The following is a 26,742-nucleotide window of genomic DNA, read 5'->3' on the forward strand; positions in this document are numbered from 1 at the left end:
CAAGCCACAGAAAGATGAATGAGTTCCTGCTGCCCTCTGTTGATCAGTACTGGAAATACTGAAAATATACAGCTCTGACCATGTACAGTACAAGCTGCTGAAACACTGGCCGAACCGGTCAAACTGGTAGACTTTAGCTCAGGGGGTCCGAACTCCAGCCCTGGGGGCAAGTGGAGTGGAAAACCTTTCATGTGTACTTAAAAAAGTCCTTAAATGTATTTGCAGTCAATTCTCAATAGTGACCATTTAATATAGGATTGTTTTAGTTTGTCCAATTACTTTTGATCCTTTTTTTTAAGTGGGGGGTGTATAAAAAGTGATTCACCAGATTTGGATGTAAATACCCTCATATTAAACCTGTAAGTCTGCATGTTCAGCTCATATATAAAAAAATAATTTTACCTGAAAATAGATATATTCTTGTTGTAAATATTTAGTGTTTTGCATTTTGCATAAAGTGGTTTGTATCTTGAGGTAACTCGTCTGTATTTACATTCATTAAGGCATCTCTTGATTGTAGACTTTGACAAAGATACACCTACATCCTCCAGAGTGTTCTTGACTTGGCTAGATGTTGTGAAGTGATTTTTGAAGAAGTAAAGATTTCAGTGATCATCCACTTTATGTGTCTTCCAGGCCTTTTAGTGTTGCTGAGCTCGCCAGTGCATTCCTTCTTTTTTTTTTTTAAACCAAATTGTTGATTTGGCCACTCCTAAACTTTCCGCTATCTCTCTGATAGGGTTTTTTGTATGTTTGTTTGTATTTTCAGCCTAATGAGTACATATTGATTGTGCCCTGCGATGGATTGGCACCCTGTCCAGGGTGTACCCCGCCTTGTGCCCGATGCTTCCTGGGATAGGCTCCAGGTTCCCCCGTGACCCTGAAGAAGGATAAGCGGTATAGAAGATGGATGGATGGATGGATGGATGGATGACTACATATTGAGAATTTCCATGAACAGCTACCAATTGCATAGTGAACATTTGGAATCAACTCCAGAACTTTTATCTACTTAATGTGTCATGAAATAATGAGGAAACATGCCAGACCTGCCCATGAAGCTGCTTGTCAGTCGGTTGTCCAATTCTTTTGAGCTTGTGAAAATGGAGGGACTCCAAAAAAAATTTATTTAATTCATTTCAAATCCATTGCAGTGGTGTGCAGAGGCAAAATTGGAAATGAGAATGACAGTAGAAGAAGTCCTAAAATTGCCCTCTGGTGTTCTGGTGTTAATGAACTGTGTGACAATCATTTTTAATACATGCTCACTTGGATTCAAGCCACATGATTTTGGCCATTTAAGAACATTCCACTTCTTTGCCTTGAAAATGTTCCTTGCTAGGCCTGTGGCTAAAGGCGGCCATGTGTATTGTGGCATTTGCTATTTCTCAGCCTCAATCCCATAGTGCCTTGTGAGGTAGCTTGCAACTTATCCCAGAAAGAGTGTGCTCTCGTTTTGTTGTTGTTTTTGTTGTTCTTATTTTTTGGCAGCTTTTATTTAGTTTAAAGTTGCTCCTCTTATTTTAAAAAAGAACGACTCTGATCGGGAGGTGAGGTGAACTGACAGACCGCATAGCCTGAAAACCCAGCTAAGCTATTAAGGAATCATTTCTGTTTCTCATAATTCTGCCTTGGCTGCATTAGCTTTTAGTTTATTTTTTATTCCAAATGTGATCAACGTTTGCGTAAGTACTAGATGTGTTGGGGAATTTAACATGTAACACTTTAATTATATTCTGCTGAAATGACTCGGAAAAAGATTCGTTCATTTTGATGAATGAGATTCAAAGATCTGAGTCGGTAAAATGATCCGAACTTCTCTTCACTTATGTGAGTTAAGCCGGGAAGGCTCGCTGTTGGCGGAGCTGTAAATAAGGTGCCGTGGGGAAAGTGCTTTCTTCGTTTTGCTATAACTTGGTGGTGTTTTTGTAATAGCCTTTTTTGTTAAAGGGCCTATAGGCATGAAACCAGTGTCATCCAGTAGAGGAAGACAGTGGACATATTTCACAACCTCTCTTTTCACCTCTACTGGTGAAAAATGGTATTGAATGTCCAACATTAACTTTCTTTTTGAAATAGCTTTGTTCATAAGGGAGACAGAGACATGAAACCAGTGTCATTCAGTAGAGGGGACAGTGGGCATCTTTCACAACTGCTCTTTTTACACCTACTGGTGGAATACGGAACTGTCTCTGTCACTTGTTGCCGATAAGCACAACCATGTACATGCAAGCAATTTGCAGCACACAGAGACATCTTAACCAGAGATAGAAACTCGAGTCTGTGACTTGGACTCAAGTCACACTTAAGTTGCAAAAGAAAATGACTTGCGATTTGACTTGGACTCGTGAACAACCGACTCGAGACTTGACTTGGACTTGAAGATGGAGACTCTATGTCACCATTTCCCCTCTAGCCAGCACTGCAGTATTGCAGCGTGCTGGGAGACCCGAAGTGCGAGTTCAGTACCCGAGCTCGAAGCAAGAGCCGATGCACGAGCACTTAGCGAGCACATGCTTTTGGGTCTTCATCGACATTGACTTCGTTTACTTTGGACATGTGATTTTGTTATGGTTTTTGTCCTGTCTCCACCCCTGTCTTGTCATTGGTTGTTTCTGCAGAGCTCCAGCCAGAGGTCAACGTGGTGACCTCGGCTCCAGAGCTCCAGCTCGAGACCTTCGAGGTGGTCTCACCTGCTGAGCTCCAGCCGGAGGTCAACATGCCAACCTCATCTCCAAAGCTCGAACCTGAGACCCATGAGGTGGTCTCACCTGCTGAGCTACAGCCGAAGGTCAACGTGGCGACCCTCGGCTCCAGAGCTCCAACCTGAGACTCACAAGGAGGTCTCACCTACCGAGCTCCAGCCGGAGGTCAAAGTAGCGACCTCATCCCCAATGCTCCAGCATGAGACCCACGAGGCGGTCTCATCCCCAGAGCTCCAGCCTGAGGTCAACATGGTGGTCTCATCTACCAAGCTCCAGCCAGAGGTCAACAAGGTGACCTCCCAAGCCATGTTCAAGTGCGAGATCGAAGAGGCGACTTTTCAAGCCAAGTACCTGTCAGCCAGCCTGTCAAGCCAAGTTCATGTCCGAGGTCGAAGAGGCAACCTCTCAAGCCAAGTTCCTGTCAGAGGTCGACGAGACAGCCTCCCAAGCCATGTTCCTGTACGAGGTCGACGAGACGGCCTCCCAAACCACGTTCCTGTACGAGGTCGACGAGACGGCCTCCCAAGCCACGTTCATGTACGAGGTCGAAGAGACGGCTTCCCAAGCCAAGTTCTTGTCCCAGGTCGAAGAGACAGCCTCCTGAGCCACGTTCATGTCTGAGGTCGAGGAGGTGACCTCCCACGCCATGTTCCAGTATGAGATCGATGATGTGACCTTCCGTGCCACATTCCAGTCTGAGATCGAAATGTGACCTTCCATGCCACGTTCCAGTCTGAGACCGATGTCACGACCAACCAAGTTATATTCACACCAGAGTCTGTTGATACGACCAACCAGGTTCTCCTTATGCCTGAAACCAACGTCACGATCAACCAGGTTCAACTTATGCCTGAAACCAACGTCACGACCAACCAGGTTCTGCTCACGCCTGAAACCGACGTCACAACCAACCAAGTTCCGCTCACGATCGAGTCTGCTGACATGGACAACCAAGTTCTACTCATGCCTGAAGCAGACGTCATGGCTAACCGAGTTCTCCTCATGCCTGAGACTGACGACACAGCCAACCAAGCTCTGCGTACACCTGATATAAATAATATACAATTTTAATAGTCATAAATAATATTTTAGTGACATGCCCTTGGGTATGTTGATGTGGTCTAATCTTGCCCACTTTGAAAAAAAAAAGTCTGGACAGCCCTGTTACCCTGCTTTAGTTGGTATCTTTTACTGGGAATAATTTTGTTTGAGGTTTTATAATTGCCCTACAGTTGTTGTTTTCTTTATATATATATATATATATATATATATATATATATATATATATGCGCATGCTCCCACTGTTGGGCTCTTGAGCTAGGCCCTTAACCCTCTCTGCTCCAGTGGTGCTGTATCATTGCCGAACCTGCACTCTGACCCCAACTTCCTGACATGCTGGGATATGTGAAGAAAAGAATTTCACTGTGTGTAATGTGTATGTGACCAATAAAGACTCATTATCTCCTGCAATGCTGTGACAGCCTAAGTAAATAAAATGATACCTTTTATTTTATTTAGGGGACTTTGATATGCTGTATATTTAAAATGCAGTGCAAGTGTTTCATTAGACGAAAATAAATCACTCTTTTGTGCAGGAACATCAGCATTATGTTGTTTGGTTGTGTAAAAGTGAACTCTTATTACACATGCTAGTGCCATCACAGTGACTTTTATCTGCTCCAGAAGGTCACCGGTGTAAACAGAAGTCCCGCCTTCGTGGCCGTCCTGAGAACTCCAGTTGGTCAAGTTGCCTGTCAATCATCATATTTAACCAATCGCGTTCGTTTGTTCTTTCCCATTCGTGCTAGAACGAGGGGTTACGTTCAATTCAAGATGTCGGCAGTGTGTGTGTATCCCATGTGTTTTCGGCTGAGCCGGGGCCTCCTCAGGCTGAGAAGTGATGCGTCGGCTTCCACAGCGGCGGGTTTAATCAGAAAACTCTCTGTTGGACTGGGAAAAGGTAAAGAAAGCGGCGCCACAGAGGGGCTAGCTCAGGCTATACTACAGGAGCGACTTCAGCAGCAGGGTACTCAGGTAAGCTAGCTGTTCAGTACTGTAATATCAATTTTGCTGTACCATGTACTACCATTTATCCTCGGATATCCTGCTATGAACAAAACACTTCAGGTATACTACTGTAGAAAGGAAAAAAATGTTTTGATAATATATTGTAAAGTATTCTGTTTTATCGTTAACGTTGTACCGGTTATCAGTTTGAATGGACTCAAGCTTTTAAGGAGGAGTTTGGCATTGACGTGACCGAGCAACCGGCTGAGCTCCAAATCTCTCCGTGTAGGATATTTAGTGCACTATATAGAGCGCATGAGCCACTACTTTACACTCTAGGTAATGCACGTATACATGTATAGGGAGCCTTTTGGGATTTACCCAGTGTCACGGGACGTTAGAGGGTCTTTTAAAGTGCACCTATTATGATTGTGAAACGTGCCTAATTTTGTTTTCGAGATCTCATACAATAGATTTATATGCATCCAAGAATAAAAAAAAACACTTTAATGTGCTCATAATTTAAACTGTAGTTTAAATTATGATTGGTCAGATGTCCCAGTCTGTTGTGATTGGTCTACTGCTGTTACCATGTGCTGGAAAAGGAAATGCCCACTTCCATAACCAGTACCAGCTCTGTCTGGGGGAAAAAAAATTAAGACCAGAGGCTAGGACTGCACGATTATGGCCAAAATGATAATCATGATTATTTTGATCAATATTGAGATAATGATTATTTATCATGATTATTCATTGATTTTAGGGACAACATATTTTTATTGCACTTTCACATTTAAATAAACAGACCGCTGCTTTCACCTCCATGCTGTGCTACATTCCTGCTGATGTACAAATCTTTACATCAAATTAGACTGGTCCTTAAAGTGCGTCATCTCGTTGAAGCAAAATATAAATAAAATTGTACCCAAAATATAGGATAAGTAAAAAAATTAAAATGCCATCAACCAAATGAAAATATGCAATCAAATATAACAATATGCAACCAAATGAAAACAACTCCGGCGTATGCAGAAAAGGCAATAACAGGAGGAGAGACGCAGCCACATCACCCAATATTGTGGCGGATGGATGACGTCATTTTCTACTGAAACCCAGAAGTTAGCATCACACCGGTTTCCTCGACAAAAACCCAATAGGATTTTCCCGTAGGCTTTTGGATTATTGTGAAAAATAAGCTCTGAGATAAGCAAAAGTTTAGAATACTAACATGTTTTGTCCATCAAGATAATTTTCACAAATGAACACAACTTTATGAAGTTTGAAGCCTAAATACAATCGCTAGAAATAAACAGTTAACCGTATGCTTTAAACAACCGACACCACGGTCGCTCGACTGCGTCACCATCACCAAGCTTCCGACAATTTTCTCAAACTTGATTTAAAACATTATTTTCCATAATACGGATTTATTCTGTGGATGAATCTTCATCCATGTTTTTTTGGGGAATTGTGCACAGCATGCCTAAACCACTTTATCTGCAGTTTTTTCTGTTCGGCATGATAACGTTTAATGTCCCCGAAAACATCTGTAGTCCCATTTAGTAACATGTTAGTGTCATGATTTCCCCTCACGCAAAGTGCTGGAGCTCGCAGCGCACTCTTTTAGTGACACTGACTTTGTTTACTTTCTACCTTTGCATTTGTTATGATTTCTGTCCTGTCTCCACCCCTTTATCATCATTGGTTGTTCCCTTATGTGTCAGCATTAGTCCCGGCTGTTTTGTGTTCAGCCTTAATTACATTTGTCACTTAAACCCCTGGTGTCTCTTTGTTCGACACAAAGTATTGCGTGAGTTTCCCGTGTACCAAGCTTTTGTTCATCGTATTGATCTTATTCTTGACCTTGTTGTTTAATTCTTGTTTAGCCTAATTTATGCCCGTTTGCCGATCGCCTGACCTTTTTCTTGTTTTTGACCACGCTATTGTCTCACGTTTTGGATTTGTATGCCTCTCTTTAATAAAGCACTTGTCTGCACTTGCATCCGTCCTAAACCCTCATTACGTGACCGTTAGCAACCGCCTTTTTCAATACACGTAAAAGCTTTTAAAAAAAACAAACAAAAAAACCCCATTAATGGCGTTTTACTGGCGTATTTTTTGTAGTAGAATAAAGCGTGAAAATATTTTTAGCTTGTGTTCACCACAGACCTTATTTCAGGCTTTCAACCAAAATCCCATTGATTTGGGATGAAACCGAACGGCTGAAATACTAACTCGTTTCCGGGTTTTGGCATTGCAAAATGACGTCATCCCTGCGCCGCTCTATGGTGACTGGCTGTAAGTTTAGGAAGCACTTGATTTGATAAGCGGCGGAATTTTCTATGAGCGGATCTTAAACGTCAATATTGCAGTCGATCACTTTCATGTATTGTGGACAGTCAAAATCGTAATCGAGATAGATATTAGGTGAATTTTGCTCCCCTAGTGGGTAGCGTTGCTACCTCACAGCTCCAGGGTCCCCAGAACTCAGGATACCGCCTTTGTGGACTTCCTTTTAGCATTTTCTCCCTGTGTCTATGTGGGCTTCCTCCAGGTCCTCCGGTCTCCTCCCGTCTCCCAATAAATCACGCCAGTAAGTGAACTCTGAATTGCCTTTAGGTATGAAAGAGTGTGTAAATTTGAGTGTGTCCTTGCAATAGATGTTTCATCTAGGGTGCATTCCTGCTTCATACTCCGTGCTCCTGATCCATTGCGACCCTGACCAGGATAAAGCGCTTACTGAAAACGAATCACTCTAATTAGTATTAGAGTATTATGGGATACACATAGTTGAGCTCCTTGCAAATAGTGACAACCCTCCATGCTTCAACATGATAATGTACAGTAGGTGACAATCTAATTATACCTGAATGCCATGGTGCTCAAAGAGACATATATTTATGCTATTGCTCATTAGCAGTCCTTCCAGGATTGTGCGATTGCAGAAATTAAAGCAAAATCAAGCAAACTCTGCAACATTCGGAGGAGCTTGCTGTTTTTCAAAATTACCGCACATTTCGACCAAGACGTGTCATGTGACCTCATCACAACGCACATTCAGCCAAAGCCCTCTTTGATTCATGTGCATCAAATACGAGTACAGCTAAAAAGTCTCATTTACCAACACACATCACTGTGAAAGACTGTAAAGACTGAACTATTCCATGCAATTGCAATTTTGCCAATTCAAATAGTTTTCTGCATGAAAAAGCACAGGAAAAATATGCACAAGTTGAATTACAAATTTTTTTTTAAAAAGCCAAAAGAAAAGCACGCATATCTGGCTACAACAATCACACAAAAACAAACAAAAAACAACTTCTACCGAGAACCTGTAGGTCTGAATGAATCATGCTAGAAGAGGATTCTCTCGGATTTGAAGTGTCTGGATTGCCTCTCTATATATCTGTATATCCCAGCTTGAAGCCCCTTGACCTTCTCATCAGTAACCCAGTGCCTTTCACCACTAAGCCACCACTGCCTATGCTATATGGCCAAAAGTATGTGGACACCTCACCATTACACCCATGTGTGTTTCTTCCTCAAACTGTTGCCACAATGTTGAAAGCACCCAATTGTACAGGATGTCTTTGTATACTGTAGCATTCTCCCTTCACTGCTCCAGTGTGATAATGCCCCTGTGCACCTCGAGGTCCATGAAGACATGGTTTGCTGAGGTTGGAGTGGAAGAACTCAAGTGACCTGGACAGGGCCCTGACCTCTTCATTTTGGAGTTCAAGGGATGAACTCCTAAATCTAATGGAAAGCTTTCCCAAACAGTAAAAGTGGGGCTAAATCTGGAATGGGATGTTCAACAAGCACATAAGTGTGATTCTCAGACGTCCACAAACTTTTGTACGTGGATCAGGCACCACTGCAGTTTTTTGTGTGTGTTTTTTATAGTTATAATGAAGCTAACTAAAGCATAAGTCAAATTATTTTAACAATGAATGAGCTGGCTCATTTCCATGATGGCCAACTAGTAAATACAGTGTGCTCATGTTATCAGTCACAGGGGATGTGTAAAAAATAAATAAGCAGCCCACTTTGTTGAAGCAATGGGGCCGAACAAGACGCTAAAACAGCAAGCGAGGAGTAGTTTCTGTGATTTACTTGTTGACCAGTTGCTCACAAAATGCAACGTTGTTCGTGTTCGACGCTTGAAAGGACACAAACTGCCACAGATGAGCAGAACAAAATTGCGACGTCAGGAAAATACTGTCAGTTATACATGACTGCTCTGTGGAGTAATTTGCTTGAATAATGCATACGAGGAAAATCTTTTTTTTTTTTTCTTTTGTTCACTGATATCCGTACTCATGTTATACTGATGTTATGTTTGTTTAAAGGCATGTGTGTTCTGTGTAAAATGTTGGTTGAGAGGCCGAGCACATATTGTGACACTTAACACACAAACATGCAGCTGACTTTACCTCATTTCACCATGGTCATGATACCTACACTACTGACCCTCAGACTATGATGACATTATATATGAAATATACACACATGCACACACTACCAGTCAAAAGTTAGACAAAGTCATTCTTTACTTTTATTTATTTCCCCACATTTTAGAATAATAAAGTCATTAAAACTCTGGAGTAACACAAATGGAACTATGGGAATTATGTTGTGATAAAAATCCAAAATAATTGAATATTTTAGCATCTTCAGAGTAGACCCCCTTTTCACCTAGAATTTCAGAAATGTATTCTTGGCATTTTCTCGATCGATTTCTTGAGGAATTTCACTGAGATGCTTTTTAAACAGTATTAAAGGAGTTCACACCTACGCTGGACTCTTATTGGCTGCTTTTCGGAATATTTCACTCCGAGTCGTCCGTTTAAAAAATATATATATATACATTTGTAAATGAAATGTTAGTTATCTAATGAAAGAAATGAGTATGTCGGCACGATTATATTTTTGTCTACAACACCGATTTCAAACATTTAATCACACACCTTCAGATCAAAAGGTTTTTAAGATCATGAGAAACATTTCAGTCGAGTGTCTCCATACTTTTGACCGTAGTGTGCGTAATTTTACAGGTAATTTAGAAGGCATATAATTACATTTTTGCAAGAGCTTCAAACTTTCAATTTTTATCCAAAACAGCATTAGGGATAAAATACATTTTGATCGATTCATGGCTAGCTAAACCTTCTTTTTTTCATTTGCATTTAATTCTAAAAGTATTGATATCATCATTTTGTGAGGTTTGTGCTTCCAGATAACATTCAGAAAGATTTTTATTACTGCCAAATTTAGAAAGTGTGGAATAAAACAAGACGGGATAATTACCTGTACGGTAAATCTTAATTTTACCTGTAAACTGTCACCAAGTCTTGAATATTCCATTTAATTAATGAGTAGCCTTTACAGAGGTGTGTGTGTGTGTGTGTGTGTGTGTGTGTGTGTGTATTCTTGTGCTCGTAGAGTCAACCTCCTCCTATAGGGGAGGGAAAGAACTCCGAGCAGCAGGATGATCAAAGAGAAGACAAGAAGCAGAAAGAGAACATGGCGTATGCAAAGAAGGTGGTGCTTCGCTTGGCGGGGCTTATGGGACTCGGGGGCGCAATCGGCGTGGTCTACATCTTCGGTGAGTTTATCCTCTGGGATGGCCTTTTTTTTGTTTGTTTTTCTCTCTTGGATGAATCTGAACTACTTTTGTGTAGTAGTTACACAAATTATTTTTGTCAATTTGCTTTATCGGATCATTTGAATATTTGACGTATGGAATAGGCTGTAAGATTGGATTAATTTACATCAGGGGGACCTGAAATGATGACGAAACTCAAAAAAAGTAATGTTACTTTTATTTTTTAATTTAGTTTTATTTAAGGGTTGCAAGTGTCTATTATATTCATTTAAAAATTCAAAAATGTTGATGTAATACTGGATGAAGGCTTATCTGGCTGCTTATGGTGTACGTTTGTGTATGTATGTATATATATTATGTGTGTGTGTATATATATATATATAATATGTATGTATATATATATATATGTATGTGTATATATATATATATATATATATATATATATATATATATATATATATATATATATATATATATATATATATATATATATATATATATATATATATATATATATATATATATATATAAAATATACATACATATATATATACATACATATTATATATATATATATATATAAAATATACATACATATATATATACATACATATTATATATATATATATATATATATATATATATATATATATATATAATATGTATGTATATATATATATGTATGTATATTTTATTTATATATATATATATAGATATATATATATATATATATATATATATTTATATATATATATATATATATACATATATATGTATATATGTATGTGTGTGTGTGTGTGTGTGTGTGTATGTATATGGATGTATATTAGTAGTATGCATATTGGTTTTAAACCACTGTTGTGTGTGTATAATAATGATTATGCATTAAATGAATTTGCCTCCATTGTAATTATTGAATCAATTTCTAATCAACTAAACAATGTTACTGGTCACACACAACGGGACACAGTACGACGTGCAGTGAAATGCTTTTTTTTCTCGACTGTCCGTGACCTAAAATAGAATTTACAGGAAGTAGAATTAACTTGTATAAAGGCAGGTAAGGAAAAAATAATATAAGGGATATTATAAAAAAAAAAAAAAAAAAAAAAAGGTGGCAGCGACAGTACGGCTATATGTGCAAGCAAATTTATGAAGGAGGGAAAGCATTTTGATCTGTTGTATATTTGAAATGTACAAAATTTTACTTTACTCTGAGAAGATGTTTTCTTTGTATCACTACTAAATTCCTTTGTATCAAGAGCTGTCTATTATTAAAAACTCCCATTATAGTCTGTGACTAATAAATTGTCTTTGCTTTTGTAGGTAGCAACTCGGTAGATGATCATGGAAATAAGGTGGGTACAAATCCAGTATGGAGAAAGGGGGGGGTGAAAATGTGTATCATTGGCTGCTAATGGCAAACTTTTTTCCCTACATGGTTTGCAACATATCAATGTTTAAAGTACAAATCACCCAGAGCTGGATGTGTAGTGTTTTTTATTTTTATTTATTTTTTATTTTTTATTTTTTTTTTTTTTATGACCGGAGTTGGAGTTAATTAGAAGTCTGCAGGAAATGTGTGATAGTGGCACACTTCCTCACCTATTCTTTCTCGCAGGGGGTCTGTGTTTTGCAGCTCAGCTGTAAGTCTGTACTTTGTTATAAATTGCGGGTGGTCAACTCCAAGGTGCTGGAGCACACTTCACAGGGAAGTGCGAATGAGTGTAGGTAGCCTTCACAAAGAGCACACTTCACTTCTGAAGGTGAGATTCATTTGGCACACTTCACAGGGAAGTGAAGGAGACGAGTGTGAAGGAGTGTGCCAGGACTGCTGGTGTCTGATCTCGTACCCGTTCTTCCTCCTGAGCAGCAGACCTGTGTTATGTTAACGAGTAAGGTGTCATGGCCATCACAAAAGGGACTTGCACAGGATTCGAAGTGGCTGCATTTGTGTGGTGGAAAAGAACTTGGTGAATGTTGGTGTGAGAGTGAAATCATTTTGCTCATTGTGTGTATTTAAGCTTAAAGTAACACTTTTTATATTATTATGCTCAGGTGTTGAAATCATGCTATTGTTTAACTGTAAGTTTGAGCACCCCATAGCAATGCAAATATGTTATGAAGGGAAAATTCAGCGTTTTTTGATCTTACATACAAAAGTATGTGGACACCTGACCATCACACCCATATGTGGTTCTTCCCCAAACTGGTACCACAAAGCTGGACGCACACGATTGTATAGGATGTCTTTGTATACTGTAGCAGTAGCTGTGGCATTACAATTTCCCGTCATTGGAACTAAGCGGCCCAAACATGTTCCAGCATGACAGTGTCCCTGTGCACAAAGCGAGGTCCGTGAAGACATGGTTTCCCAAGATTGGTCTGGAAGAACTCTAGTGTTCAGCACAGAGCCCTGACCTCAACTCTACTGCACACCTTTGGGACGAACTGGACCCCAGGCCTCCTCACCCGACACCAGTACCTGACCTCACTAACTGGCACAGGACTGGCGGTTATTATTACAGGAAAGGGGGACTAAATCTGGAATGGCATGTTCAACAAGCACATATGACTGTGATGGTCGGATTTAAACAAAATTGTTTTGAATACTAGCATATCTCATATGGGATAGACTAATCAGGCTTTAAAAAAAAAAAAAAATTTCAAGTGAGCTTTTTCCCCTGTACACACAACTTTTTATTTAAAAATTGTATTGCATAGTTTTATAGTATATTCACATTTGCCAAGCAGGTTGTTTAGTTTAGTTAATTGATTTTATAAAGCGCATTTAAAACAACAGATGTTCACGCCAAAGTGCTGTACAAGAAATATAAAACAGAATTAAAACAAATTAAGAGTAAACAAAAACCAAAGATAAGACCAATGAAAAATTGGCCCCCTCAATTAAAACATAAAGAATACAAATAAGTCTCCAAAGAGGACTTAAACACAGAAACGGGAAAGGGAAGATCTGATGTGGAGAAAGCCCGGTCACCTTTAGCTTTAAAACGTGCATGAGGAACTGAGCAGTAAATGACTGGATGATCGAAGGTGTCTTGAAGCAGTGTACGGGGTGAGATCATCACAAATATACTGCGGAGCAAGTCCATGCAAAGCTATAAAAACAAAAAGCGACATTTTGAAATCAACACTGAACTCGACCGGTAACCAGTGAAGAGAAGTGAGCACAGGTGTAACATGCTCACGTTTTTTTAGTACCAGTCAGTAATCTGGCTGATGCGTTTTATACCAACTGCAAATGATCAACAGAACCAATTACAATAGTCCAACCTAGATTGTTGATGATGATGATAACGGTCACCAGCGTTGTTTTATTTCACTCGTCTGATACTCGCCAGAAATGAAAGCTCTCCATTTGAAATGTTTATCTGAAAATAACATGCTCCCAGTAAGTTCATATGTTTCTTGATGGGACAAAGCACTATGATGTGCTGGAGCTTTTTTTTCTTTTCCTTTTTCTCTTTTTCTTCGAGACCCATCACCTGCTGCACTACGCACGTGACGTGATTCGTGTCTAGACGGAAGTTATGCTAGACAATATTTTCTGAATTAGTATGTAGAAACCTTGCTGGAACTGAGCAAAATACAGTAAAGTGCAGCATAAATGCTGTTCTATAACATGCACAATCTCCTTGCATTTAAACACTTTGTAAAGTCACAGTGAATACACCGAGAGAACAACATGGCGTGTAGCTGAAATTTTTGACTTTTCCTTGTTCTTGGCTCTGTTGCAAATTTGCGTCATCACCAGAGAGAAGACGAAATAAATCCCTCTCCCAGAGAGGCAAGTTTCAGCTCACTCGTTTTTCATAATCTGCATTAATGCACATAATTAGCTCCTACTTTTGAGTGAAATTACGTTAGTTGCTGCTTATTAACCGAGTTAATGACACCTCTGAGCAACCACAACACCGTACACAGGTCTGTACAAGCACTGCGCAGCTTTCACTGATCTTGTCGGTTAGCTAATCAGTTTTGTGTGTTCTCTCGTTGCTCTTGTGGGATTCCTTTGGGTTCTTTCCATAAACATACCTGTTAATTGGTTTAAATCATGTAATGAGTAAGAGTACATTTTGGGTTTTTTTTTCTCTCCCCTCTGGGATTTTCCTTCTGATTTCTTTGGTATTTATAGATCGCCCTTATTTTTAATCAGCATCATATACATATACATTTTAAAAAATAAATTTTTTTAGGAAAATATAATTTGTAAAATCACCTCCAAATCCCTTGAGAGCATTACTGTAAATAAAGGAAAACAAACCTCTGTAGCTCTCTAGACTATTCAGTCCGGTCAGGAGGGTTTTTTTTTGTGATCGTTGTGGCCAAAAATGCTTGATTTTGCTGCAGCTATTTTTCAAAATTTGGGATGCAAATTGGAGTTATTTATTATTTTTTAAATTTAATTTTGTTTTTGCGGAAATCTACTTGAATTGGTAAAATTGCAACTGCACAGAATAGTTTCGCACGGTCTTTTGCAGTGATGTTTGTTGGTAAATTCGACTTTTTAGCTGTACTCGTTCGATGCGTGCGGATCGGGGAGGATTTCGGCTGAGTGCACGTTGTGATGACGTCACATGACACGTCACGGGCCACATCTGTGGTCATTTAGAAGAATTGCAAGCTCCTCCGAATGTTTGCTTGATTTTGCGTTCATTTCTAGTGAAATCCTGTAGGGACTGATTGTTGTCCCCTATCTTTAGTAACTAGTAACTTTTTTTTTAGTAACAAAAAAAAGAAAGATTTATAAAAGCTAGAAATTTTTTTTGTTTGTTTTATTTTAATCTAGTGTTTTGGTTTTTTATTTTTTTTATTTATTTTTTTTTTTGCTTGTTTTTTTACCTCTTTGCATCATGCACAGTCCTAAACTGTGTAAATTTTGTATGTTCAGATATTAAATTAGCGTTTCATATTTTAAAACTGATTGTTGAAACATTTGGACGTTATTATAATTTTTAAGCCTCTTGGACAATCCATTTATTTTTTAAATATTTGATATTTAGACAGAATCAGAATTCATAGATCATGCAATGTTAAGTTTAAAAAAAAAAACGAAAGACGGTATCTAAAGAATCTTGAGTATGCCTGTCAATGCTTTAAACATATTGGCTAGGTATAGCAATTTCACTGATATAAAACTTTAATCCTTTATGTTCTTTAGTGTTAATGAACAATATAAAAATTATTATTAAATTATTATTTTTAAAAAAACCCTACTGCCTATATAGAGATGTAGATGTGTATATATAGATATAAATAGATATATAGTGTGAGATATTAAAATGTTTAAATATATAATAATATATTAAGAAGTTAAATGTATAATAGTAGTTAGATCAAATCCAATTCACTTTGAGTCCACTTCAAAGGGCATTCCTCACGAGTGTGTGACTTATTTCGCGTATGAAGGTGTTGGTCTGGGAAAGTCTGGCGAAGAGCCAAGCCAGTCCCGGAGCTGTGGGAGATCCTGTTCAACTGGATCGTCTGTTTAGGGCTCACCTTGAAAGGGCACACTTCTCAAGTAAGTGTGATGTCCCTGGAGTTCAGTGTTGAATTGGTCCTGTGGTGCTCGTTCATACCTCGTTCACTAGATCTGAGCTCTCGGCAGTAGGAGAGTGTGACCAGGCCTACACAACCTACATCCTGTCTGTGGATTTTCTGCATTAATAGCATTGCGGGCCGTTGTTTTCTATTACTGTCTGACTGGAACAGAGATATTCAGAGATTTTTTTTAAAGACTCGATGATGCAGAAGGAACTGCTGTTAAATGTATTGTTATTACTTTCAGAAAGTATTCCAATAATCATAATTACAGTGAACTGAACCTGCTGTTACTGATATTTTATATAATATGTTTAAGCAAAAAACACTGTCTCACACTCATGCACGCACACTCTCATTCGCACTCACATTCTCAGACGCTCACTCACACACACTCTCTCATTCATTCTCACACACTCACATTTTCTCTGTCACACACTCATGCTCTCACTCATGCTCACTCTCACACACACTCATTTTCTCTCTCACACACACTCATTTTCTCTCTCACACACACTCATGCTCTCTCACTCACATTCTCTCTCACACACACTCTCACATTTGCTCTCTCACACACTCACACACACACACACACACTCTCATTCGCTCTCTCTCTCTTCTCTCTCTTGCTTGCTCTCGCTTACACACACACTCTCACTCTCTCACATTCTTTGACACTCTTGCACTCTCATATTCTCTCTTTCACATTCTCTGTTTCTATGACATTTTCTCTCTTGCTGACTCTCATTCTCTCATAATCTGTCTCTCTCCCTCCCTCTCTCTCACTGTGTCTCTTGATGTTTCTACCTGCACAGGAAAAATGAAAGGAACAGATTTACAATTAACACTTAGACCACTGGAGTCTTTTAGATAAACTTTCTCATCATTAGGCTGATTTTCATGAACTGGAGCTCCTGCCACATAAGTGTCTGTGAATTGCTATGAAAACTATTAAAATTAACTAAACTACACCGTACTGAAACACATATTTGAAAATGTGGACTATCTTTAATAGATAGCTGTGATTTTCCTTCCAGCGAGCACTGCTTTAGAATTGTTTATACAAAACGAATCAACCAGAACTGGGAAATCAAATAGTATCACAGTATAAGTCATATTAAGAAGTTTAATAACATTTCTTAGTGGTGAGCTGTTGGACTGGGGCTGTGCCAATGATTCCTCATGATGTCCCCCAGGAAACATCAGTATTTAACTTTAAGTAGACCCTAATATGAAATTCTTAAAATGCAGGATGCACAGCTTTATATTATTCTGCACTTTAAAATGCAATGATTCTGTGCTCTTTTAGGATGAAAGTTCACACTTCTGGAGGCGAGAGCCTGCTTTGGGTAATGATATTACAATGAAAGTGCACACTTTGCCGTGTTGCTGTGGCATGTGCCAGGAGCTAGGTGTGTGTTCGGGAAGGTTTTTTTTAGGTTTCCTCTGAGGTGTTTTCACGACACAATTGTCATTCAGGCTGGACTGTTTATGAGACTGATTCGAAGTGTGCCGGACCTTTTGGCATCACTAATTAAGGGGGTCATTAAATGTGCGGGAAAAATGGAACTGAATCCAGTTTCACAGGATGAGCATGCTGTTTCATTTAATATTTATTAATAAAGTTTTAACTTAAGTATTCTTAGATTTTTTTTTTCTGTTTTCATATAGTGAACAATTTGGAATGAGTTGTTACTGCTGTTACTTTTGTTACTGTTGTCGTTGTTCTTACTGATGTTGTGGTTGTTGCTGCAGCTGTTGTTATTGCTGTTACTTTTGTTACTGATGTTGTGATTGTTGCTGCTGTTGTTACTTTTGTTACTGATGTGGTTGATGATGATGTTGTTGCTGCTTTTGTTACTGATGTTGGTGCTGTTGTTGCTGCTCCTACTGCTGTTTCATTATTTGTTGTTGTTGTTGTTGTTGTTGTTGTTGTAGATTTTCAGGTATTCTTTTTTTTTTTTTTTTTTTTTTTTTTTTTTTTAAAAGAAATTCATCCAGGAAGTCACTGTAGAATTCTTTTAATAGAAGAGCTGATGGGTGTGATGAGTGGGTGAAAATCATGAGAAAACATGAGATGTTCCCCATCACTCTGTCCAATAGATAAATTATTTCATTGATTTATTTTGCTTTATTTTTAAACTGATGGCTTGTCTGGGGATCAGGTCTCATGTTTATACCGAGAAATACAATTTTCATTGTATACTGACTGGCCATAAAATAAAAATCTGTTCCGGTTTACAGAAAATTGCACCCCCTTTCAATCACCAATATCAGTGTAATGGTGTATACTGGCTTTCCAGTGCCATGATTTTATTTGTGTCTTGATTTGCTTCGTCTAGTGGTATATTTAGAGACACGCAACATCTAGTGTTTTCTCCAGTTTAACACTGATGATGGTTTTGGTTCCCAAAATCCCAAAACATGATGTACTGCTTGTGTACCTTTTTATTGTAGGTCATTGGAGATGAAACATCAGGTCTTGTGTTAGTGTTGTGCTTTTCTATGCTAGTTGCTTTCTGTGGGTGTGTTTATGGGGAGATGTATTCAGCTCTTCTTTGTTTGTGTCACAGGTCCTTTTGTTTCTGAGGCATGCTTGATAGGGCACACTTCTCAGGCAGGGAACCGTCAACACTTCATAACAGACGTGTCAAGAGTGTGCCAGGCCTGTGGGTGTTACCAAATGTACCTGATTCACACGGATATCTGGCGTCACACCAAGTAAACAGCAGAACCTTTTTTTCCCCCAAAATCTATGTGGCAATTTTTGCATCGTCATCATAACAGATTTTGGTTCATGTAGGGTTCACGTAGGATACCAACCATGTTTCTTTTTTATACCTTCATGCACTTTTGTTCATGTTCACACAGAAGGACTATGTGAACTATCTTTGTTTTGATTCTCAGGACACTTGTGTCCTTCACCCATTCCCAGCATGTTTCTTCTAATACCGAAGGCTAATCGACTGTTCAGTGTCACGTGTTGGTGTGGAGGTGTGAAGGGCACACTTCTCAGCCAGCTGCTATCCTTGTGTGGCCTGTATAATTGGAATGGACCCTGCTTTAAAGACACTCTTTCCTGTCGTCCTCCTTTTGGGCCAGAGTTGAAAGAGCAAAGCTAACAGATAGCTGAGAGCCGGAGGGAGCTGGATGCGAAGTGTGCCAGTGTGGAAAGTGCTGCTCCTAACACCTCTAGGCTTTAATTGGAGGACTCAAGGTGATGGCGTGGGAGCGGGAACCAAGTCCTGGTCACAGGAATCTGGTGTTGTAATCAGGAAATAGAGCCTCCAGTCGTGCATTGTGCTGGTTGTGTAGTTACGGACTTGGTGAAAGATTTGTTCAAATTGTTGCATAAAATACTAATTCTTGTAGAAAGCATATAAAAACCCAATGATGAGTATGTATAATAACTAGAGATGCACCAATACTAAATTTCTCAGCTGATACTAAATTACACATACTAAATTACTCTAACATTAACACATGAACTAAATTCTGAAGATTAAAGTAAGATTTTTTAACTTATTGAATGTTATTAATTCATATTAACATTGACTATAATCTAAAAAACCTCCTGTTAGGCTTCATTCACTCACCACAAACAAAAGCATTTCTACTTCATCATTAACATCAATCTGGTAATATATAATATAAAAAAAAAAAATTATAAATTAACTGGATATGAAATACACTACTAATATATTTTTCTGTTCCAAAAAATATATGTACTTTTTTGTATCCTCATTTAAATCTTTCAACAGTGTACTGGCCCTTTAATGCAGCGCGGCAAAAAATAATAATAAAAATTGACTCGACGCTGAAACTCCCACTTCACTGCTGCAGTGTCCGGTGTAAAATTTTTGCAGTGCAGAGATTACAAACTGCAGTTTTATCATCATTCCACATAAGAGACATCTTTACACACAGCACAAAATCAATGTGTTTTCCTGCTGTCTTTTGATTGACAGGTTATAATCAACCCTGATCATCGGATGTTTTTAATCTATCAACTGATGGCCCGTAGCCTTTATCAGCCGATACATAAGTGCATCTCTAATAATTGCTTGGTGGGTTGTAATCACGTCATTATTCTAGTAATATTATGCTGTACACTCTGTTAATTGCAGTGATTTGTTACATTTATTTAAACTCGGTTGCTTTCTTCAGTGGTTTTTCTACTGTTTGTTTTCAGTATGTGCTTTTGAAGTTAAACAAAGTTCAGTAGTTCACCTGCAGGTGGTGTATTTGTGCTTCTAACAGTCTGTAGCAGTGAGAGTCAACTGCTTATTCCCTCCAAACAAGGGCTGCACAGAAAAATCATATTAAAAGCATGTACATAATCTGTGACCATAGATGTCAACGCAAAAAAATTCTGGACCTCAATTCCACATGGACATTCTCGCTGTGGTTGCTGGGACTACGGTTGCTGCTATGGACTTGCACTCAGGTCTCCTTTGGTGAACAGTGGACTAGTTCAACAAACCGACTTCATATAAAGAGGATAATTAACTTTCTTTTACATTCACACTATCCGTTGTTACACAGATGAGGACGGGTTCCCTTCTGAGTCTGGTTCGTCTCAACGTTTCTTCCTCATATCATCTTAGAGAGTATTGCCTTGCCACCGTCGCCACCGGCTTGCTCAATAGGGATAAATTCACACAATTAAAATCTGTATCCTGTGTTTATATGTTTCTGTAAAGCTGCTCTGAGACAACGTCCATTGTAAAAAGTGCTATACAAATATAAAATTGAGTTGAATTTAATTGAAAATGGCCACGGGAGTAAGATGGAACCAATCTGTGCTAAACAATCATTTAATATGTTAATATTTACAAATGCACCATTTAATCAGTTACTCGAAATGAAGATGAGTGAAAATTTGTCTAATTAATTAATTATAATCTCACTTTTAAGCCCAAGAATTGTGATTCCTATTTCATCAACGCTAACCCAAACTATAATGATAATGTTATTTTGTAATTCTTCTTCGGTTTTTCAGTTTACTGGAAGTGCGTCCACCTTACATGGAGGTTTACACAAGGTAGTTGTGAGTGATGTGATATATAAATCCCCAGTAGGTGTCGGGAGAGGAAGAAAGGTTTCGTGTGCAGTTTATCCAGCCATTGTCATACTGTCTAGTGTGAACACAGCCGAAATGCATCCATGTTGGACTTTACACAGCCAAAGTTGATTTGGGCAAAGACTGTACATTTCATTGCCTTATCAATCTTTCTTGCAGATCGAACTGTTTAAAACTGCATTGGTACAGTGAACCGATTTTATCTTACTCTCGTAGGAAAAAAGTAATGGGGGTTGCGCACTCAGTCTTTTTAATGTGTCTTTTATCTAAGAAAATATATTTAGTTTGCCTCTTAATGGTTGATATAGACCACTTACACCAATTGCAGTTATAGGATATTCACCTTTTACAGAAATATCCACACTAGAGAGCCTTTAGCAATCAGGAAAGGTACAGTTTGGTATCTTTATTTCTGAGAGCGCTTGACTCCTGCTCCAGAGCTCACAGCTTGACAATTCACAGCTCCAAAGTCTCTCCTAAATTCTCACATGTCTTACATGTCCATGTGGGTTTTATCTGTGTTCTCCAGTTTCCTCCCATCTCCCAAAACCGAAGGTTGCCTGTAGGTTGAATGGCTAAGATAAGTTGTCCATTTGTGTGTGTGTGTGTGTGTGTGTGTGTGTATGCTTGGTGCTCTGCGATAGACTGGTGTCCCATCCAGGGTGTATTCCTGCCTCAGGTTTAGGGTCCGTTTACACGACAACGTTTCCAACTAAAAACGGAAAACTTTTTATGCGGTTTGCCTGTTTGTTTACACAACAACGGCGTTTTGGGGTCTGAAAACGGGTTTCAAAGTGCAAGTTTTTGGAAACGATGCCGTTATTGTCTCAGTGTAAAGGCAGAAAAATGAGAATCTGTGAAAACAATGACGTCATGCGCACGCATATTACGTGTTCAGTCAATAGGCATGAGTACTTCAAAACAACCTGCAAGCAGTTTTAAACTACAGGACTGTGTTTGTGCTTCTCCAGTAAAGTGTAGATTCACTGCATCACTACTACGACCAGCGGAGACATGTTTGTTACATACACCAAATTATTAACCAACAGCTACGCCAACGAAGGGCATTCAACACCTTACAACTATCTTTGTAACTATCTGTTTTGGAGTAAATCTGTATCCTTTTATTGCTAATAAAATATAGAAAGCAGACTGACTGCCAGAGTCTCACTATTTGTACAATTTAGATTTTTCAGTATTTAAAAATGAACAAGTTTTGTTAACAGTATTACGACCTAGAGCACAAAAAAGCTAAAAGATTGGGTTGAAGAAATGTCCCTAATGTAATATAAAGTAATGTACGTCTCAGCATTTATTAATCAAGAAAAATAAGCCGGATTTGAGCTTGATAAGCGTGGGTTTTCACAATTCCTTATGACGATGAATCATTTTCCCAGCCTTAACTATCGAGATTCCAGTAACTGGAGACGGAACTTTTTTTGTACTCCCATGTAGATCATAAATCATTGAAATCGACTGAGAAACATAAAGGTTATTGTGCTTTTTATCCAGAAAAACCACAGCTCCCATGTTTGCTTGTAGATCAGTATGACTGACACGTTGACGTGAATGCTTGTGTTCAGGTGCCTAGTGTTTTCTTTACAAAGTGACATCGCCACCTACTGGCCTGTCATGCATAATACAGCATTTTTAGCCATTTTCTGTGGATCCATGTGTACGGGAATCATTTTGACAACATTGTCGTCTGTACACGACACTTTTCAAAACGGTGAACGAAAAGCCTCTTCCGTTTTTTGTACATCGTTGTCATGTAAACGTGCCCTTAGTCATCCTGGGATAGGCCTGGAGAGAATGGAGAAAAGACACCTCCCTGGGGAATTCAAAATCGATCAATCTGTCCTCTACCAGTGACTGCTGTGACTCCTGAAAATATGAAAGATCACCACATCTTCTAAGTCAAGTATGGACTCCATGGCAAACAGGGTCTTTCAGAAGTGCTTGGACCTACCACAATGCCTTTCAAATGCCAGCTTGTTTAGAAAGAACACCTAGCTGTTGCCACTCACTTTCATCTGGCTGGATTACAAGCAGTAGAAGACTGTTTCTGGAGCTGAGAGAGTCGACAGACCAGGTCATAAGAAGTGCCGAAGTCTGAATAAGTCACAGGTGGAAGGCAACAGAATCAATCAACCAGGACAGTAGCCAGCTGAAACATCGGGAAAGGGGTGGCAGGACCCTGTTCAGGAGCACACGGATGGGGAAACAACAAATATGTGATCCTCAGCCAGCAGGAAGGAGGTGATGGAGCTGGTGGTATCAGAAGTAATCAAGGTGGATGCAGAGCAGTACAAATTTAAGGCATGAAGGAAGCATTACAAAGTTAAGACATCAACAAGGAAGCTAGACAACATGGGAAGGAATAATTGTAAGCTGGTTTGACTGGAGGAAAATTCCACAGGCCAGGTGCCACTTCCTCATCATCTCCACCAGACCCCCTTTCGAGTCCCAGCAACCTGTGCCGATGGTACGGCTCAGAAACAAGCCGTCACATCTGTGATGCCCCAAATGCAAGCCTGCACCACATTCTAACTTGTTGTAAAACCATTCTGTCAAGTCCTAGGCAATTGCAGATGTCCCAGATAAGTCCCTGAAATGAATAGTAGGGAAGTATACCAAGGCCCTCCACAACAGAAACAGCAGCTGATCCACCTTGTAAAAGCAGGTGGGTCAGTACAAAACACCAGAATGAAGACAAAGTCTATCCTGCCACCTGGGTGTGACTGGAAACTGAGAGTGGACAATCAATAACTCCAGTTCAGCTCTGAAACCACCTCAACCTTTCTCTGGCCACTGTCCAAAATCATCATAATGGCCAAGCTCACTGTTCCTTAGAAGGAGGAACTGGAGGCAGCCTTTGATAGGAAGATGAAGTACTCGTGGCTGGAAAAACATAGTGGAAGGCAATTTACCCTGTGGAGATGGATGTCGAGGGTTTGTAGGGACATATGCCCAAAGGTTCCTCCATGAAATTGAGATGTCGAAGCAGGCATTGAGGAAGACACTGAAGGAGTTGGAAGAGGAGACAGAGAAGGGCAGCTTCTGGCTGGGAGGGCCGGTTGCAGGGGTGGCAGGGAGATGTTTCTGCCACTGCCCCACCACTTCTTCTGAGATTAATGTGGCTCTCTGGCACCATCAGAGGGGCAACAAGCAACAATGCCCAGCAGGCTACTCACCTGTGCAGCCATCTCTCGTATATGTATTATACCTTGTATTCATTTAGCCGTATATTATGCAAGCATACACACAAGTATAAATAATGACTGTTGGATGCACACTTCAACTACTCTAGCTGCTATGTTATAGAATATGGTTGTGTTGAATGTGTTGAGTTTTTGACCAAACGCTGAGACAAATTCCTAGTATATGGAAATGGATACCGCTGCAGTGCAAAATTTTCCAATCTTTTTAAACTGATTGTTCAGAATGCTTCAAACATATTTGCAAACACGTCACTTGAGATCCAAACTTGTGAACAGATGGGGCACTGCTGTTTCCTGTTTCCACTTCCACTCCAGAGGCAGGGCTGTAGAGTCAGCACGTGGCTGTCCTTCCCCACAGGGGTGGAGTGGGCGTGCACCACGGCCGTCCTGGCAGATGCAGCTGAATATTAATCAGCTTGGTTGTGTATGTCTGTACTGCACAGTTAATTGAAAGGTACAAGCGGAGGAAGAGCTTATAATGTTAATGAATATTGATTCATTCATTTATTTATTTATTTAATAAATCTCAAGCTTTCTGTATGGGCAACTTAAAGATAAAACATCAGGTGCAGATTTGATTTTTTGCACCATTTACTTTGTCCGTAGTTTGTTCCTACTGTGTGATGGATTAGCTTGATCAACAGGTTTACAGTTTGTTTTGGGAATCTTTCACTTTGGCGCAGGGGTTTTAACTATGAGCTATCAATGAGGGTTTGATTTTGATATTCATGCCTAGTTGGTTGTTTCAATTAGTTTTAGTTTTATTGCTACAATGTGAAATAAATGTTTATGTACATAATAGAGAATTGTGTACATGACAATATAGCCTTGTTAAGCTTGTGTTGCTCTGCAGTATTGTCTTCCTGGTTTTAAAGTGCATAAAGGAAATTTAGGGTTCTCATAATTTAAATGCACACATCTGACACGTTTTTGTTTTTGTTACTGCCTGACCTTGTCCCTCATTGTTTTTCCCTTTCAGATAGCAGATGAGTTTGATAACGGTAAGTCAAATTCTTCCTCCATATCAGTTCCTGCAACGTGCAGATAGATGATGGAGAAAAACAAATGGTTCCAATTATTGTGTGGGGGATTGCTAGGCTCTTTCCCACCTAATAGACTGAATTTTACGTATGTGGAACATCACAAACAAGCAAGCATCACACATGTGGTCTCGTTCTCCTGGCTGAGTCTCTCACATATGTATTTACTTAGTGCAAGAACTTGCAGCCTTCCAGTTATTGAGGAAGGTCTGGTACAAAAGTTACAGTAAGGCCTTAAGGGTGATTAAGCATATGTGGTGGTGTGTTTATTACAAAGAACACCGGATAACAACCAGAAGGAAATTAGGCATATGATTTCTTTAGAATTGTCAGAAAAGAAAAATAAGAGTCTGATCTTTTCCATTCACTGTTTTTGTATGTGCATGTTTTTGTTTGTTTTCAAAATTTGGATTCTTTTAGTCACAACTAATGCTTATATGTGAACTTGATCTAATCACCTTCTAGCGCAGATCCTCACTATTACTGTGGCCACTTTATAGCGTTTCCACTGGAGCTGTCTCTTCCTGTCAGCTCCAGATGGATGCTCCTATTCCGAGTGGTTTAAATTAAGACGGCAGAGAGCGATACGCTCCATCGGAACAGACCAGGAAATAACTGCAGAAACAGAAAAAGCGAGGTCACACATCTGTGGTAACGGAGCGCCAGCTGTGGTGTTCTGTTCAGACCGATTTTCAAATAAGATGGCCGGCCAGACCGCGCTCACCTAGTGCCGCGATAACCGCTTAATTAACAGCACGCGTGACCCAAAGTCTTCACACACACGTCACTTTGATTTATAACCTTCAAAGCTTAGGACACTAGTGCCTAACACGAAAGCGTTTAATGTCATAACGAAGGCCCATAATTACTTTAGGGACTGCGGTGTAACATTAGGTCCCTGAAGGGAGTGTGGATGTGGCCTAGCTGCCTTCTGGCCTCACGCTAACCCTTCCCTTCGTCAGCAGAAGGTTGGCGGAGGGATGCAGGCCGAGCCCTTTAGCAGGGAAGTCCTTGGGGAGCTAACCAAGCGTCCCTCTGAAAACCTTGGCTCCTTGCCAAGTGGTACTGTTCTTTTGAACGTGTGTGTGTAGGCTATATGTACAAGCCAATCTGCTTAATCGCAAGCTGCTTCACTACATTGAGCAATGTCCTGTTCTAACAAGTTTGCAGGTATTGGGGTGTTTTGTTCCAATGTAAGGAAAATCTTTTCCTACTAACCGCTGGTATGCTGGATGTAGAAAGGTAGTACATCATTTGCCAAGTTTTGTTTTCTGGTGAGTGTGTGTGTGTGTGGGTGTGGGTTTTTTTTTTTTGTTTGTTTTTGTTTAGTTTTTTTTTGGGGGGGGGGCTTTTTGTCACAACCCTGAGCACACCTTGCTACCACAACACTTGCTTTATGTTTGTTTTGTTTGCATCAACAGTGTCCTGCATATTGACTAAAAACTTTGTATGTGCTCAGGCACACAAAGCCACTAAGCCATCGCCAGAAGCGAAAACAAATAAACAGTGCCTTGAATGC

General features: G+C 39.5%; 1 protein-coding gene across 1 annotated transcript in view; it reads left to right on the forward strand.

Moving 5' to 3' along the window:
- The first annotated feature begins 4,492 nt into the window (after nucleotides 1-4,492).
- timm50 (translocase of inner mitochondrial membrane 50 homolog (S. cerevisiae)) overlaps nucleotides 4,493-26,742 on the forward strand; it is a 33,674-nt gene continuing 11,424 nt past the window's right edge. The window contains exons 1-4 of the mRNA XM_017490305.3: nucleotides 4,493-4,739; nucleotides 10,155-10,317; nucleotides 11,644-11,675; nucleotides 25,163-25,184. Of these exons, the coding sequence (XP_017345794.1) occupies nucleotides 4,539-4,739; nucleotides 10,155-10,317; nucleotides 11,644-11,675; nucleotides 25,163-25,184 (418 nt within the window). The 5' untranslated portion in view covers nucleotides 4,493-4,538. The remainder of the gene's footprint in view (nucleotides 4,740-10,154; nucleotides 10,318-11,643; nucleotides 11,676-25,162; nucleotides 25,185-26,742) is intronic.

The sequence above is a fragment of the Ictalurus punctatus genome, chromosome 17, assembly GCF_001660625.3.
Source record: "Ictalurus punctatus breed USDA103 chromosome 17, Coco_2.0, whole genome shotgun sequence".
Lineage (NCBI taxonomy): Eukaryota > Metazoa > Chordata > Actinopteri > Siluriformes > Ictaluridae > Ictalurus > Ictalurus punctatus.